This window comes from Gadus macrocephalus, chromosome 5, assembly GCF_031168955.1.
Source record: "Gadus macrocephalus chromosome 5, ASM3116895v1".
NCBI classification, from domain to species: domain Eukaryota; kingdom Metazoa; phylum Chordata; class Actinopteri; order Gadiformes; family Gadidae; genus Gadus; species Gadus macrocephalus.
This window is the reverse complement of record NC_082386.1, coordinates 10839925-10858444: the sequence shown is the minus strand read 5'-3', so window position 1 is coordinate 10858444 and position 18520 is coordinate 10839925. Positions and strand designations below refer to the sequence as shown.

Below are 18520 nucleotides of genomic sequence, written 5' to 3'. Positions count from 1 at the left end.
ATTCTACATATAAAATAGTCAATTTAAATCACAGCTGGTTTAGACCCCCTACACAGCTTCCAAATACAGAAGCCCTCACTAAGAGATCCCTTTTTAAGCTTTCTTGAGGCTGCACTCTTAAAAAGTGCCCAATTATTCATTTACGCCATTCCCACTTTTAATTAAGTGGCAATTAAGGTCTCTCGTATTGCTGTGGTCAAATAAAAAAGGCAACAGTTCCACCCGTAATGAACGGCTCTACTTGTTAAAGGAGGAAGAGAGCCAAGTGCTAAGAGTTGGTCATTACCCTGCTAGGATCTCACATGAACTGAGCAAAACATGACTCCAGGGCAATAACACCATGGGAGGATTTTCCCCAGGGCAACTCTGCATTACACTACAGCCATTAGGAGCCATTTCCTCGATTATCCTGTGTTTTAAGGCTTCAACGTTCTGCTTTCTTTATGAGTCACGATGGGCTCCACCAACCCAGTGAGGTGTCTCTCTATTCTGGTTTGGCTGAATTGCTTCCAGACCTCTTCCAAGTGTATGCTACACGCGCAGAGTTTAAGAGACAACAAAAGCGTGTGCAACAGAGAGAAAAAAACAACACATGCACCGAAAAAACTTGACTGCCGTGTTGGAGCTTGACAGAGGATGATTGTACTCACGTTTTATACAGCGGTTGGTTCCTGGGGCGAGGGCCCATCCAGAGCAACACTGCTGACCTCCACACACATTAGGCCTGCCCAGGAGAAGAGACACAGTTAGACAACACACATCATGAGTGGAGATAAACAAACACAATATTGCTTTGGGTTAACTTGCTCAACGCATAACATATCGTCATATTACCAAATTGCGAGCAGTGACCTCCTAACATAACAGATGGCTTCAATCCCTTGCATTCTGTGTTTTTTAAGACACTGTTTTAGCTGCACGCTGATCTGATGCGGTCTGACCCTCAGAACCAACACCTCAGAGGTTTGGCCCTAAGTGCATTTGATTCAATATCATTCTTGGGGTATACCCTGAAAGCCGATCTGCCCACGGACGGGCCCACACGTCGCTGCTCTCCCAGCAGGGAACACCAATGTGATAACAATTACAAGGTTGCCTGCGCCATGCAGGGATAATCAGAGAAAGGCAAGGCCCTAAACACCCTGTGTCTGTGATACGCATATAGATTGAAATAAACAATTGATTCAATTACATGTATTTTTTTTACCCATAATTGTGTTGCAAGTTGATTTCACGGTCCGTGGGGGGAGGGATACCGGAATACAAGGGGCTACTTGAGGGGGAAAGTGAATCCAAACTGGGGGTAAGTGCTAGTGCTGGCATAAATCTATATGTCATTAGCTGCTCACAAGGTATTACGGTTGGTGAGTCTGATTCCCGCTGATGGGAGATTCTAACACGTATTGACTCTTTGACCTGAGTGCAAATAAAAGTGGATTGAAGAGTGGCTGGAATGACATGAGGTCACTTCCTTGGCAGCCTCAGCGCTGCATAAATCCAACACATCACACCAGCTTGTGGCTTAATGTTGTCACAGCGCTACTACATCAAAAGATACACAACCAGAACTGGAGCTGTTATTGTGCAGCCCAATTTGTTCAAGGATTGAGGTTGCCAACATTAGAGGGTGAAGACTAATTATAATGTCAGATCATTTGTTCACATCTTTCTTTCTTTATTCCCAGATAAAATGTGGGCATTCAGCATGAACAATACTGAAAGCAGAAAAACTTCCTCCAAAGAAAAAAACAATACACCTTCCTTGTTTCTGGAGCTCCCAGCATCCATCCATCAACTCTCTGGCACGTGTCAGAGTGAGATTTCAACGTGGAGTGGAATGGAAAGAAAGGTGAACGGAGCGCGCTGCCAGCCCCTCAGGCTGTCGTAAATGAACGAGTGGGAACTCCGAGAGGAAATGTGTCCCCAGCACACTCCCGCTAACAAGCAGCAGATGATCCACCATAAGCTAATGCATTGGAGGGTGTTTCAAAACACATTGCAAATAACCGGGAGGTAGGTGTTCCTAAAAGATGGATGTGATACCATCTTTATTCTGTTTTGAACTGAAATAATGCAATTTTTTCAGCACCATTTTTGAAGGTAAAAAAATTGATTCACACTACACCACAGTAAATATAGTACATCAGGGTGATGGAACATTTCTTAGTTTTGTATGATAGAATACTCTCGTGTTATGAATACTTTTATAACACATGCCTGTATGCATGCTATACACATACAGTACATCGGAATATACTCAGTTATAAAGATTTGCATTCAAGTTGCCAACCACAGATTGACGTTAACCCGTCAGGATGTTCAATGAAAAGGGAGGGGGAAGCAAGAGGTCAACATCGCAGAGTTTCAATTTAAATATTCTTGAATCGCCCTTGCAGCCCTGAAAGGACAGCTGACTAAATATTGGACCTATAAACTTACTCACGTTTTCAAAATAAATGCCTTCCATGTGAACTGCTAACCCAAATGTGATCCACAAATAAAAATTAAAGGCCTATGAATCTCTTTCGGACAAATCAGACTCAATACGGAACATATGGCTTAACATAGACTTTAAAGCGAGCATTTGCATTTGGCTCGAGGGATCGGATTAAACCAATTGATATCCCATTTCCACTTCAGCGCTTTGGTAAAGACACCTGCAGCAAATTGTCGTCCGGCATTATTTCTAACGTATAAGTCCAGGTCATTAACTAGCCTACTGTATGCTCTCATTGAATGAAAATATGAGGATGGAGGAATATGGTTGAATGCATCTATGCATACAATTCTGGCTATTTCATGAGAAACGTCATTGTGAAAAGTGTTGCATTATTCGGGTGCTGTTACTTGTTAGGCTTTAACTCTGGAAGTTGTCCCGGGGATAATCTGTTGGACTCGGATTGTACTTGGATTTTGGCTAGTGGGCATCTAAAACCAATAGCAAAATTACAGTGACTTCGTCTTTGAGCCAATACTACACGGGTCACTTTACATTATGCGGGAAGTTGGGGTTATTTATGACATGGAAGTAATTTAACTTGGAAGTTTGCGATTGAACAATACAACACGTCTACCAACAAATTCTAAACATTTTAAAGCACTTAATAGAGTTGTTGTATCTCTAGACATCAGACAAACGTCCACTGGGTCATCCTGTTCTTACCCAGCAAGCCGTCTTGTGTGCCTGCTGGCCTGCCTGTGGTTGACGCGGGACCTGTACTGGGATGAATGGGGGGCGACCTGTCTCGCGGCGCGGGGCGCGCTGTCTCGCGGAGCAGGAGCCGAGCCGTCCCGGGAGGAATGGTCCTTCCCGTGAGGGGAAAGCGGTTTGATCATGGGCGCGTGTCTGCTGCTTCTACTACTACCTCGTGGAAGAAGCGATGCGCGCTCGGGCTCGTGCTCGTTCTCCGGAGTCCTGCGCGCAGGGTGCCTTGGGAGCGATTCGGATGAAGTTTCGCTAACGTAAACGTTAAGGTTACTACTAGTGGAGGACATGCTGTCTTCGTTTCGCTTTGCTAAATGGCCTTGACTTCTCACTCTTGACTGCGGGTCCCGAACGAGCGCCCCGGCGCTCGCACCATCGTTCGTACCTCCCGTCGATTCTTGTCTCTCGCTGTCACTCAGTCGCATCAGCGCCAGTGACAGAAGCATCAACAACGTGACGCCAACGCGGTCCATCTTGGACTGCGAAATGTTATGGAAACCACCGCTCGAAAATGGGAAGATGGCGAGTTCAAAAGAAAAGAAAGGCGCTGAATTGTTTACAACCCCCTCCACAAAAAAATGTGAGAAGAACTGTTCCCAACTGTTCCAACCCTTTCCCAACTGTTCCAAAACTTCAGCAAGCAGGCATCCCCTCGCGAGACCGCACGACGTCTGGACCGCTCTTCATCATCATCACGTCAGGTGAGGCTCGCGCGGGATGACTTGATTAGCATGCGTCTCATAAAGGGGACAGCACGCGCGCCAAGTTAAGAAAGCCTTTTCCCGCTCTGGACAAAATAAAAATAAAACCAATAAAGGTCACCGGTATTCTACTTAATCCAAATACACAGTATTGTTTTTGGTTTAACCGGGAAAACGGTCAGCAGAGAGAGAGAGAAACACAACTCTGTAGAGGCTCGTGAGGCAAGACGACTAGGCTAACCACCCGATGGGATCAGAGGCAGGGTTTGAGATGCAGGCTTTGAATCTCGATGCCATGGATGTGACCGCCACCTCCTTGGATGCGAAGTTACCGGGAATCGCTGTTAAGGGTTGCGCTCGCTCCACACTACCGACAAGTGGGAGTTTCTTCGCGCTTACGCGAAGAAACTCCCACTTGTTGTTGCTTTATTTACTACCGCGCGCGCGCGCGCGCACACACACACACACACACACACACACACACACACACACACACACACACACACACACACACACACACACACACACACACACACACACACACACACACACACACACACACACACACACACACACACACACACACACACACACTCCTCCAAGTGCTCATGAGTGCTTTCACTTCCAGATAAATGACTCGCCTCGACTTGGACATTTTAATCGATTCCGTTGCACGCTTGTAAAATGTTGGATTACAGAAGGCACCCATTGACGCAATTTGAACTTTTGCATGAAATTCTATTTATATTTGCGTTTGCTGGTAGGCCTATGTTTGTAATTAACGACTGCATCGCAGCTGCAGATTCGTCATCCCGACAATAAAACATGACTGTAAACTTCATCAAGCACTTCCCTTTCAACATTCGGTGCATATGCTTGCTTGGGTAATTAGTCTACTTTTCCAGTCAACTATTGCGTTATTGCAGCTATGGGTATTCCGATGCATAGTAGGCGTTTCGTGGTTTACAGTGTTTGTGTGAACAGTAGTAACTCGTAAACTTTATGGGAAGCTCACCGTTAACGCTAATCAGAAACCTTGCAAAAACTGGTTTGGTTACATAACAAATCCCATTCATCTTCCTCTCTCCTCCATGCAGCATCATCACTTTCCCACATCCCTGTCTGGAAACAACACGTTTTTTCCCCCCCTCTTCTCTCCCATAAGATCTCAAGCAGCCCAGTGAGGGGTTGGCTCTCCGCTTCCAGCCACAGAGATGCACTCCACTCTGTCATCAGACTGGTCCCCCTGCAGCCAGAACTGTCAACACTCGTTGTTGGGCTGTCCAACACACACATCAGCGGATATGGTGGTGAGTCTGTGGCCCTGGCCGTTTGCTACAGCACGGCTAATTACAATTTAATTAGGGGTTATTGTTGGGCAGAATATCATCCCACTTCCATCAGGCTTCGCCGAGGAAGACTTTGAGGTTCAACCTACGTATATTGTCGCGTGTGTGCGTGTGGGACCTACTTTTCAAAGAAAGCCCTTCTTTACTCTCTCTCTCTCTCTCTCTCTCTCTCTCTCTCTCTCTCTCTCTCTCTCTCTCTCTCTCTCTCTCTCTCTCTCTCTCTCTCTCTCTCTCTCTCTCTCTCTCTCTCTCTCTCTCTCTCTCTCTCTCTCTCTCTCTCTCTCTCTCTCTCTCTCTCTCCCCTTCTCCCCTCTTGGACCTTCAAAGGAAAATCGTATATCGAGTGTAGTGTTGGTCAAGGCCCTGGGGTATGCCACAGGCTGATTACATTGGTCCCACAGCCCATCAGAAATATAATGAGAAGGGGGAGGGGATGCAATTGTCTTAGGACCGTCCAATGGGTTCATTCCATACCCCAGGTTGGCAGGGCCTGGGCTGGTCTCAGTTATAGAGGGCATTCCTTACTGTTGTCTTGAAAAGGGCTTTGGTACATTCTGCATTCTCACTCTCCCATTCCTGGTTAGTTGATACCAGTGACTTTAACAGTGATGAGGCTGTGTGTGTGTGTGTGTGGGGGGGAGGGGGGGGGGGATTTACTCTTGCTATGTAGCAATCTGAAACAAGTCTAAAGGGGCTAGGCTTTGAGTGTCCCCCTGCTATACTTAACTTAAGTATGTTTGTGAATTAGTTTGATTAGTTAAGGCACGTATCGCGTGCGTGCGTGCAGTGGATATGTCGGGTAGCCAGCCACGTTATGAAGCTAGGACTTCACGCGACCCAATTTGACACAATGCTCCGCATCTGGTGAGACTCTGGGAAGCAAACCAGGAGGATGTCTCTGGCTATGTATCAGCATTTCACACAAAGAGTCTTTTGAAAAGTCTGGCACAACAACTAAGCCACTCCTATTATATTCCTAATGCAGCGCCAAATTAAAACTTGGTTTCACAGCAGTGCTTCCTGCAAGGTACCGGGCAATATCAACAAACAAACAAATATCAAATTCCTGACGATTCGTCTAATTACACGTGGCTGTAGCCTGTGTTTGTGTGTGTGTGTTTGTGGGAGAGAGAGAGAGAGAAGGAGAGAGAGGGTAGAGAGAGCATGCATGGGTTTGTGCATGTCCTCATGCATGAGGGAATGAAAGTCAAAAGGTTGTTTTCTTTATGCTCTTCCTAGAATACTATCATTGAATAAAGACGGAGTTGCGTCATGGAGCATGAATCATGGAAACACATTATGTCTCAGACAGGTAAGTTGCAAGTGTGACGTCTTGAAGTCAGTTGTTTTAAGGGAGAAAAATCTCTCCACGCACTCCATGTTAGATGGTTTTCCCTGCCGAGAACACATTTACATCCACTTAGTCGAGTTCACAAAGACTGACGACATCATCGCCATGGACTGCGTTGAGTGGTGCCTGGGGGGTTAGAGGTCAAGTGCATTCATTAGAAAGCCAAACGGTATCATTACACCCAGATTGTCAGACCCTCATTACTTAAAAAAAACGATCAAGAGCACATTCTACGCTTTGGCCACAGAATGGTAAGCGTTCCATGTGAACAAGTCCCTTGTGGTTACTCTGAATGGAAAGCAACCAACTGGGAAGGTCAGTCTTTTTCACAAGCTACCTTTTGCCATTAGCATCAATATGCTGGGCTCAATTCCCTGCTGCCCGGCTGCGAACATAAGGCTGATATTGTTCAGACTGGGCAGCGGACAGAATCCGGACAACCACGGAGGACGGAATACAAAACATATTCGGTAAAAATCAATGACGTACGCTTTGGCCCCGAAAACACTCTCGGCAGGAGTCTGAATTAGCATTATGCTTTACTGATGTCGCTTATTCATTCCTGTTTCTCCTTGAAGATTTCAATGAAACCTCTATTTGATGAGAGTCAAATATGTACGTGGAACAAAATGAGCAAGGAGGAAGGAGCCATAAGGAACAAGTTAAAGATGGAGGTGGACGACTGGTGCTTATTAGCAGTGGTCCAGCTCAGTCTTTAATGGCTTTCGAGGCCAACCGGGGTCTTTCCCAGCCTCTATGAAGGAGGTGCTGCCAATCCAAGGTCGTGGAAGGGGGTCATATGGGCTTTATTCTAGACGGGCTCTTGTACTTTGCTTTTCGTGATTACTGTTTTCAATGTGGGGTCCGCAAACGCTAGCTTTGTGTGTTTCTGCACCGAGATGATTGACGTAACCCGATCAGCCACGGGAGACATTGTCCGCATATTGCTGTGAAAACAATATCTGAACTTGTTAATATTATCTGAACAATATCTGAACCCTCCTTCAATAACTGAAGGAGGGTGGTATGGTCCAAATGTTGCACATTTTAATTTTTCTCCAGAACTATTTGGCGATGCTTCTTGGTTCTAAATTGAATTAGCCTAAAATGCGGCCATAATTATTGCAGAGATGAAGGATTGGCTCTTTCACTTGGTAGCACTAAGTGTAAGTTGTAAGGTTACAAAGTGGTTAACAAAGCGTTCTCTCTTCTAACTCTTATGTGATTTAGCCCCGAGGAACATACAAAACTCCTTACATACCAGGAAAGGTTATTAAATTGAGCTTAAAACTTCCTGTTCCAAATAACTCCTTCATTCCCTTTCGAAAACAGCCCTAACATACTACACTTGTGTGTCTGATATGATACTTATTAGATATTTTATGTCTAACACTGTGGAATGCAAAACCAGATACCAGAGGCCTAAAAGAAACACAACACAGCACACAAAATTATATTTCTTTCCTGAGTGTTATATTAGTGTGTGTGTGTGTGTGTGTGTGTGTGTGTGTGTGTGTGTGTGTGTGTGTGTGTGTGTGTGTGTGTGTGTGTGTGTGTGTGTGTGTGTGTGTGTGTGTGTGTACGTGTGATGATCATCGCAGCCTTTTTACTGGCAGTTTTGATAGTTGGAGAATGAAATGTGGATAATTACATGGTGTTCATTCCCATGTGATTGGGCAGCTGGATGATTCGTGGGAGAAGAGCTCAAAGTCTTTCGCATACTTCTGTTAACATTGGGGAGCTTACCTGGAATAATTCCTAGACCTAGAATTACCCAGCCTCCCAGATATGGGAAACCCTGCTTTAACCATGGTTGTGTGTGTAGCGTTATGGGTAAGAATAGCATCCATGGAATACAACCTGGATAAGACCTGTTGTTTAAGGTAGCACTGGAATATAAACTGTTGAAAGACATCCTCACTATTATTTATTATCAGGCGAGTCAAAAAATGTATATTTGATCTCCATTAAGGGAGTGTAATCTCACCAGATCACCATGCAGTGCGGTAGTCCCCAGTTCCCTCTCTTTTATATCTGCATGGGTAGTCTTTAGTTATGATTTACTGAAGGGACCATCTTGAGGAAAAGATTGGGAATAATGTCATTGCACGGTGTAGAAAATATTGTTGGAGAAGATTCAAAGGGTGGATCGTGCTGTTTGCCAATTAGGTGAAATAAGACCCTGCTGTAAATTCTCCGAGCTACAAGCATTTTCCCAGTCGTGGGCCAAGTCTAGGCGCTTTCATTCATTAGCCCGACTCACCCTGAGACCATCAAACGTACATAAAATCCTGACCCATCGTAAATCAGAAGAGCATTAGTAGCCACTAGTAAATAACTGTGTGCTGGGAAGGAGACTCTGGAGTCTGCCCTTTAGGAAGTCTGAAGACCTAGTGACAGGAGGACTCGTTTTGGCTTTTTCCCCTTGAAGGTGAATCTACAATTGAGGAAAGGAGGTGATGGGGTGAAATAAGACGTGTGATAAAGCACACATTTCCTCTGAGCTCAACTACTTTCCTTTCCTTTTTGTTTTTGGTTCTTCTATGTTTCCGTTTTTTCAGCACTTCTCCGCCTCCAGATCAGCAGGTTTTTTAAGAAGCGCTAGCCTCAGTACTTTGGACCCGAAGCGACCTGAAGACCATGCCGCGTTCGCCAAGCTATTAGCCCAGTCCCTGCATGCCCTCACCTAGCCTGTTGTTCTGCTCTGCAGCTCTGGTTGGCCTGCACCCCCTTCCATGGCTCCAAGGCCATTCCAGGAACTGGGAAGAGTTCTTATAGCAACCGATGGCATCCTTCACCACCACAGCTCCATAAATGCTTTAGCTAATAACTGACGGTAGGAGGGATACACAAGGACGATTAGACAGAATACTTTATACGAGTGGAGCGGGAACAAGGCCGCGCTTGGATGGTGCCAACCGCCTGGCGCTGTAAAACGCCTTTCCTATACTACATCATTCTAACCAAGTTCATGCAAACAAAGTAACTGCTGCTGTGTATAATGGAATGATTGAATTAAGAAAAATAATTGAAAGTCTCACTGTTTCAAATAAGTATATGTGTTTATTTTTAGTTTCCACCGCATTAGGGAAACTACATGGAGACTATTTCCTCTTAGTTTTCATTGAGTTTTAATGAAGGCCGCAGAGACCGTATGAAGGAAATTGTATTTTTCTTATTTTAGGCTGGGGATGTAAAAGACCATTACTCCTTATTCTGGGAAAAAAGTTACTATTTTTCACCTAGTAGTGCAAACGCTCCACCAAAATGAGGTGTCCCGTGAAATGAGATGCGAGTGTGAAGCTGTTCTTTCACATTTCAGTATATCATCAGCTACATTCCTCCAAGGTACACCGCCCCCCTCCCCTCCCATTCCCTCTAACTCTGATGTATTGGTTTCCCAAAGATTTCCTCTAAAGTCACTCCTCAACCTGGCTTGTTTTCCAAGAAGCCAACAACATACCCTCAGGGGGGCGTTCTGTATCATAAGCACTCGCGGGCACAACGCATTGGTAGCGGAGCCCCAGCACCAAATTACAGTTTACTCTCCGTACTGTCAACTGAAGCCCGGGCCCACGTCTGACAGTAATTGTGATGTACTGGGACCGAAAACACGTGCTCGGTTATGAATCACCATCTGTTGGTTCCTGCCGTACTTTTCACCCCAAAGCCCGACCATTTCATAGTTGTCAGACGGCCCCTCTGAAAAAAAGAAGGAAGGATTCCTGATCTGGGTTGTTTTTGGTGTTAAGGCCATGCTGGGGCTGAGTAATGTGCGTTTACAAACTCTCTTCTGGGAATGGATGAGTCCGTACACACATTGCCCGCTCTTGACTCACTCGGGACTGAGTCATTGATGACACGCGACTTCTTCAACAACACAGCTCGAGAATTAGGCATGCGTTAATAGTTAGTCTAGCCACCAGGTAGCCGTTCCTCTGAGGTTAAACTGTTGAATTCACAAATGAATTTGCCCCCGAGGGAAAACAAACCCTTATTTTCTATCACCTTTGTGATGCTAACTGTTGTCACTGCTGTCATGCCTGGTTAGGTGGCAAACCAAGGTTTATTGTGTGTTTTCACCAAGAGTCATGCCAATGAGAAATTGTCGTCACACTGCTCCCAATGAACAGGGAAGTACTGCCAGCAAGTCATGATCGATTTGACTAGCTAACCCTCGGCCGGCATAGCTAACGATTAAGCATGATAACTGTGTTATTCCTTGAGCCATTAAACCTAGCCCCATTTAGAGAATACGACCTTGGAATGCTCTGCTCAGCGCCCCATCCTCACGTTAGGTATTTTGAAAGCAATTTAAAATGAAAGAAGGAACAAATCGTAACAACACTACAATTAGCGGGTGGGTGGGTGGGGGGGGGGAGCGAGACGGGGAACCCTGCGGCCCCCTGAGGTCAATAGGTCAGCAGCAGCGGCAGTGTCACAGACACGCTCTTTCGGTCCCCCTCGAGCGTGGTAATCAATGAAACCTTTTTTATGGCCGTGTTGCTCCACGTTGCGGAAGAAGAAGAAAGAGTGTGACCAGATGAAGAAGAGGGAGGACGCCGCTCTCACCGGAGTTGACCTGTCGTCACACAAGTATAAGACGCCTGGGGCCCAGATACGGATGCCCCCGGTAAATTCACTCATTCATTCCAGCGCTGAGGTCTCTTTGCGGCCTTCTGCCACGTCTTACACTTCAGGCTTTTCGTGAAGCACTGGTGCAGGTGACAGACAGGACCCCCACACTTAAAGACGTGTATACATGCATAACGTCAGCATTCCAGGCCGGGTGCTGCGGTAGCCCGGTCGTCCGGACAGGCCGTGCGCTCCATAGGAAGCAGGAAGAGAGGCCCCGGTGGGTCTGCCGCGACACTGAGCGCACAGCGGGCTTCAAGGGCCAACGGTCATTAGGGAGCCAAGTTTTAATAAGCCCGCAGACAGACGTGCTGCTAAACAGCCTTAAGTGCCAGAAGAGGTGAGTTTACTTTTCCTGCTGATCCTCATGACTTCACGTGGCATGGGGACCATAGTATTTACAGTCGTCAGTCCGTCCCCCCCCCCCACCCCGACCCCCCGAGTGCCAGAAGCCTGCAGGGATGTAGCATGAGACCGGTGGCTCCGTGTGAGGCTGGGAACCACAGAGCCAGGCTCCTGCAGGCCAGGGGGACATTATGATGAACGAGGGAGACCGGGGCATGAAGAATCACTTTTTGGGGGGGGGAGAGTTGTACTGCTCAGTGTGTTCAGTGTCCATTTTAAATGGTTGTGATGTTACTCTTAAGTCATTTAGATACCTTCATCCAAAGAGATTTGGTTACATGTTTTAGGTTCATCGCATGCATTGACAGGTAGGGGTTAGGGTTTGGAATCTTGCTGAAGGATGCCCACAGGCAGACGGTGGTTTTTGAAGTTGGAAACAAAATCCTCTTGGCACCTTATCCTATTGCCTTTGTTAAAACCTAAAGCCAATCCATCCTTCTGGTTCCAAGTCCCATGACAAACTGTCGAGACACTAGTGATAGGTACAGTGTCTTATACTCTCAGAGATAGACAAAGAAGTGTGAGAGAGTGATCCAAGAGAGAGACAGAGAGTGAGCCAAGAGAGAGACAGAGAGAGAGAGAGAATAAGAGAGTGAGAAGAGTGAGCGAGGGAGATGTCACACCTCAGTGCTTCTATCAGGCTGGAAATTAACTCTAACTACTTACAGCTGTGTAGCGCTGGGTCAGGTTGCCCCTGGCAACCACCAAGCTGATCCCTTGACCACACCCTGCTGCCAGAGCGGTTCATCACTAATGAACCTGGTGTTATCAGATGGACAGGATGGAGGGTGAGAGGGATCAGGGTCCCACTGTGCACCGGCGCGTGTTTCGCAAGTTATGAAGTAACCAAGAGGCTGTCCTTAGACTCAACCCTGTCTCCTCTTTAGTTTCGCACCCATACACCCCATAATTCTTCCTCGGGTTGCTGTAATAACTTTTTTTCATTAGCATCAGAAGCAGATGTATTTCTACATAAAATGTCAAATTGTTCGTATCAATCAAGGGGATTGTGACCGGGCTGACTGGGTCGTAAGTAATGCAGCTTTACATTGTTGAACGATGTCAACAGGAATATTCATGGTTAATATTATTTATTTTTGTATGTTTAATGCAGAAAGGATTGGATTTTCATTTAAAAAAAACTTGAAAGTTACCATAAAAGACAGTTGTAGGTCATGTAGAAACTAATATATACTATCCACTACTGCATTGTTTCCAATTTTCTGTTACATTCATTCATACTAGTCAAGTTCAGGACTGTAAAATATCAACACTGATTATCAACAGTGCCCTGTTTAATGATTGAACAGGGAAGACAAACGCTACCTAGAAAGGATCCGAGCAGCGAGTCTGTCATTGTGTTCATCCTGCTAATACTTTCCAAGTTCCAGAGCCTCCAGGCAACAGATTTTTCCATCCGACTAACCTTCAAATATAGACGTGACTCACAGCAAGGAGCCTCATCCATGTATTTGATCAGTGTGTCAATACTAAAGAATTGAAGTTGAGCGCTTCGTGGAGACAGACTCAAGAATTTGCTCTGTAAGCATTTTGAGGCAACCACATGTGTGAGTGGCCGAGGGACATTTCATCTCAAATAGACACACTACAGTCAAGTTCATTTCAATTACAGCTCAAATTATGCAATTAACTTGTGCTACTCAGCAAAATAGACAAAAAAATGAATTGTGTTTATTTTGGTAATAAATACATGCGTCAGTGAGTAGTCGGCAACAACATAAACACAATTACGTACAAATCTTCGGGTGAACTCGTTTCCACGTAGAAAAAAACTAATTTTGGAAGTCCTTCTGTTACAATGCTTTACTGACATCATTTAAGCTTTGCCACAAATATTTTACAGGTCCACTCATCCAAGACTCGAGCAATGGATCGGATGGATGGAAAATATGTACAAACCACGGGTCCTGGGCAATCTAGCACAATGATGACTCCTGAACCCGGCGTGTAATACGAGGAGCCCGAAGAGATGTGGGGGGCGTTGGTGAGGAAGTTCAGAAGGCTGGAAAAGTTATGTTTGCTAATTGGCCCAATAAAGAGTGACACGGGGGGGGGGGGGGTGTTATGCCACGTCAGCGAGCCGTAAGATTCATTATCTTACGGCAACAAAAAGAAAACATGGTGATCATCAAGTGTGTGTGTGTGCATACGTGTATGTGTATGTGTATGTGTATGTGTATGTGTGTCTGTGTGTGTAACTGCTTGCTGGTGTCATGTGGCTGGCTGCCTATAGTTTGCAAAAGAAGGAGAGGGTTGGGGGGGGGGGGGAGATGTTTTTATAGCCTGGATAGTCTCCCCGCTGTCGTCTTCTGTAGCCTGGTCCAAATGAAGCAAACAAATCACAAACAAGCGCCATGTCGGCCGCCGCCTTGTCCATCAGCCCAGCGCTCCAATGCGTAGTCTTCATCGCATGACCTCATGCGGTTTAATGAGCGCCGAGGCATTCCAAAGCAACATACCTTTCCCTATTGGACTTCCCAATCAGGGAGCATCGCACCATGCTCTCCCCCCCCCCGAGCAGCAAAAGACACACACACACACACACACACACGTACACAACCCTCTGCTAATTTTCGGATGAAACAGCAATTTTTTTTAATGGATGCCCTTTTCAGCTTTTTGTACTCTTCTTGAGTCAGGGATAATTGTCAAAGTCAGAGTAAAACTCTGAGAGAACATGTCATGTCCTCTTTGTCCTCGGCCCAGGGTTCGAGCTGAGAGCCCATGCAGTACACTGTTTTGGATTGTTGTGTTTACTGTCCTCCTGCGGCCCTCCAACTGTCTGGCTCCGAGCTCGCGCTGGAAACACATGAGAGCTGTTTACGTCTTCCTGCTCCCCTGATAATCTCTCGGACGCGTAATGGCCCCTCCACCCGATGGGTCCTTCCTCCTGCAGGTCCTAGAAGGGCTTGCCATTAAAAAATACATATAAAAAAACATAAACAGTCTCAGGTTCTTGCGGGGTTCGCACCCGGGCTAAAGAAAACAAGCCCTGTGCCAACGCATCCTTGGGCCAGTCCCCACACTTCTCATTTCACCGCATGTATCTGCCGTTTAACGTCCCCTCCCCAGAGTGGCCTGGATGTTATCCTCATTAAGGTCCCGTTGGGTGGCTGACACCCGCTTACAGGAAGAGAATCCTGCCCGGACAGAGCAGCTGCATCAGCTCTAACATGGGGAGCAGAGCCCAGGGTCTAGCTCGTGTTCTGCTCTGGTCGAACCTGCACCTGAACATCCACTCATTGTGATATGAGGAGACCACAGTGGACCATAGCAACAATAGCCCAAAGCTAGGTAGAAAGTACAAATTGTCAAACTCTCAAGGGGCCTTGCGTGCCTCTCCCTTCCTGTAGACGGTACCTTAGTCATCTCTATGAATGCAAGTATCTATTACCGCTATTAATGAAAGAACATGTTTTGACAGGGTGCGAATGGCGGCCTGCCATTGCCGGGCTATGTTGGCAGGGATTTAAGCAGAAGCGAATAGGACGCAGTAAATCTTCCAGTCATTCAAACCGGTGCAACCGCGCCCTTTTCCGCGCACACGTGCGCAGGGGTGGTCCCGCTGTCCCTGCCATCCCGTCGGGTTTAGAGGTCTTGGCATCGTGGACAGGAACAACACGAGGCTGCTGAGTCTGCAGTTTCTAGCAGGTGTGGCGGAACCTCATCCAACGCCATCCCTGGCATTCGCTGTCGCTCTCCTCGGGTTACTCCCACACGGTTTGGTGTGGCCTGGAACACGGCGGTATCAGTGGTCTACCGCAGAGGCCTCTGCAGTGATGCTGGGATGTGCAGTGGTGTCACCTCCCCCTCTTTGGTTATTATGTTGTACATCCTGCTTTTGAATCCCTGCCAACGAGGCTGGGGAATTCCTGTTGGCCGCTTCCTCAGTACATTAAATCAAGGACGAATGCTAATAATGCAAAATTCTACGGTCGTTCCATGTAGTGTTGGGAAACAGTGTTGTTACACACACAGGTATTTTTAAGTCTCTGCCTGTTAGACAGGCTAAGGCATGTGTGTGTGTGTGTGTGTACAGCCATCAAATCTAATTGAATGTATTCTCGATCTTTATCTCTTTAACAGACAAAAACAAGCAAGATTATCTCATTCTCGGCCTGCTGGACAAGCAAAGACATGTGGGTACTAAGTTTATCAGTACAATATTATCATTCCTAAACCAAATTGTATTTGCTTTCTTATCATCTTTGTTTGTGTGTGTACTGTACTGTCTCCAAAGTTAAGAAACTCCTATCCAATCAGGACTTCGAGGCCACACTACAAGTGCTAGATATGAGGCTCTGCACTGTGAGCTGCAAACAAATAGTGAATCCTGATGTTGCAGCCCCCCCACCCCCATCACAAGGGACAGGTAGCCTACATCTGTTGGCCAGATGTGTGTTCACTTTTTGTTGTCGTCTCTCCCTTGTGGTTGCCACCACTGCCCGTTTCAGACCGAAGGGAGAGAGTTGAATCCACTGCCCACAGACAGGGTAATTGAAACGACGCCTATTATCCCCACCAGTAGACGTGATGATTCGCTCGAGCTATGCCCAGTGACCGGCTCTGATGCAAAAATTAAAAGCCCAAAAGGGAGGCTTGTTTTCTGGCACCGCCTCAGACTCTGCGGTATGGCGCTGTGGAGGACCGTAGTGTGGACTAGACCCAACCACTTGATGAGAAACACCAGGGAAATAATATCGCAGGAACACCGGGCCTGTTAAAACACATAGGAAGCCGATACGTTTTCGAGTGCGCAAACGTCAACTTCCATCACGCGTTCAGAACTGATCTTGAAAAACATGTGGACCATAAAGTTCCCCAAGTTCTCTTGATTTGATTTCTTGCTACTCGCTCAAACTTGAAATGGTTACGTTAGCGGTATAATGTGATTCAGAAGGGCAGCACACCCAGGATGACTAAGGCACAGGCTGCTCCTTTAATAAAGCGCTGGAGATGGAACAACAATGCTATTGTGGTCTCCCTGAAGACGCAGGGCCCATGGAGAGACGTAATGAACAGGGCTTGTCTGGGGTGAGATCAAGGGTACCAGTACGTCAACATCAACAGCCCGGCCTGGGTCCCTCCAAAGGCAACACAGGAGGCTGCGGTACGCGATGGCCAACCCGTGCCAACATCATTCCTGACCGGCGTTAAGCCAACCATGGCCCTGTTTTCAGGGTGGCGGACATCCTGTCACTCCTTCTCCTGCCTTCCATCTTGTTGTGTTTTAATACCGCGCCGGGGCAGACAGGCCCTCATTGTGCGTCAGGTTGACTCAAACCGACCTCGTCGTTGACCCGAAGCCGAAGCCGTATAACTGGGGGGGGGGTCCCCGGTGGATACACACACACAAGCTAAACATGCGTACAATGCGTAATTTGGCCGAGAATTTCACCGCAGGTTTCAGATTAAAGGGACGATTTGAGAAAGTGAGGTGAGACGCAAGCATGTGTCGCGCAAAAATAAGCAGAGCTGGTTGCCATGTTTTTCTGTATTTCATTTAACTGCACCCTTGTCCTCTTCACTCCCACTTTACAGGCCATACGGTATGAAAAGCCCCACACTGCCATCGAACTGGGGCAAATGGTTTCATCCCAAAAATGTCAGGTTCTACATGAGGGCGAGTGGTTCGAGAAGCCACTGCGAGGTCTCTGAATGTGTCTTGACAGAACGAATTTAATACTGCTGCACCTCCCCGGCAGCCCCTCAACTAGCCCCATGAATCAATTTGGATCTCTGCTCCGTCGTATATAACGGAAGACAGCTATTGGCTGGGGGACACTTTGTCTGCAGACCAGCAGTTTTCGGAGACCGCGCCGCTCCTGCTTGCCACTGACTGCAGTTGCTATTGGTTACCCGGCGAGAGTTTAAAACAAACCTTTAAAACCGGCTGGCCGAGTAGAACTCGCCTCGGCAGAAATGCGTTAGCTATTTTTGTGCTTTTATGTGGGTTTCCTTCGTCCAAGCGTAGCGGTGATGTGGGTGATGATGTTCACATCTCCGAAGATTTAAACATAGTGCGGAGGGGGGAGGGACTCGCTGTCTTTCATCAGCTCTACCGTACTGATTCCAGCCTGCTCGTGCCTCCGCTGCCAGCCCAATGTCACCACCGGGACGCGCACATCCCCCAGTACGTCACACTAATGCAACACATAATCCCTCTCGTCAATCGCACGACCGCGCTTCCGCCACATCATAAACGGAACCAGCAGAAAGGCCTTCACAAGGCGAAAAATATATATTGGAGGGGAAAATGGGGAGACCGGACCACCCACCTAAAAACAAACCCAAATACTTCCCCCTCCTGCGCCGGACGGTTTTGAAGTGGCCGGCTGATCCGCACAGAGCACAGCGGCGGTGATGTTGCACCACCGCTGACAGAGACTCCCATACAGCTGATGCTGACCAGGGCTTGGACGCTCCTGCTTGCACGATACATGAAGTCAGTAATCTATACTTTGTGTAGAGAAGAGTTTCAGAGTGGGAGAGCAGCGCGCCGCCAGGGCCGCTCCTGGAGCGCTGCGCGTCCTTCAACGTCTCTGATTGAAATTGGCCCCAGAGTCAGTTCAATCAGCATCAATGATAAATTCCTGCAGCCAATCCAGTTGGCAGTTAATCAGTAGCATCAATCAGGTAATGAGGAACTGTGTGTGCTTGGGAGGGGGAGAAGGAGAAGGAGAGAAAGAGAGAGAGAGAGAGAGAGAGAGAGAGAGAGTGTTCTGTGATCTGTGTTCCCTGGGGCACTTTCAAAGAGAGCCATGTTCTCATATCAGGATAAGCTCCACCACACTTGTGTTGTGTGCCCAGCTGTAAAGACCACTCTCTGCTGACAATTATCAGGAAACAAGGG

At 47.0% G+C, this 18520-nt stretch overlaps 1 protein-coding gene across 1 annotated transcript in view; it reads right to left on the bottom strand.

Annotated features, from left to right (window-relative positions):
* LOC132457989 (latent-transforming growth factor beta-binding protein 2-like) overlaps positions 1 to 4286 on the bottom strand; it is a 90337-nt gene extending 86051 nt beyond the window's left edge. The window contains 2 exon segments of the mRNA XM_060052422.1: positions 651 to 724; positions 3164 to 4286. Coding sequence (XP_059908405.1) covers positions 651 to 724; positions 3164 to 3678 — 589 coding nt within the window. The 5' untranslated portion in view covers positions 3679 to 4286.
* Between the last annotated feature and the right edge of the window lie 14234 nt (positions 4287 to 18520).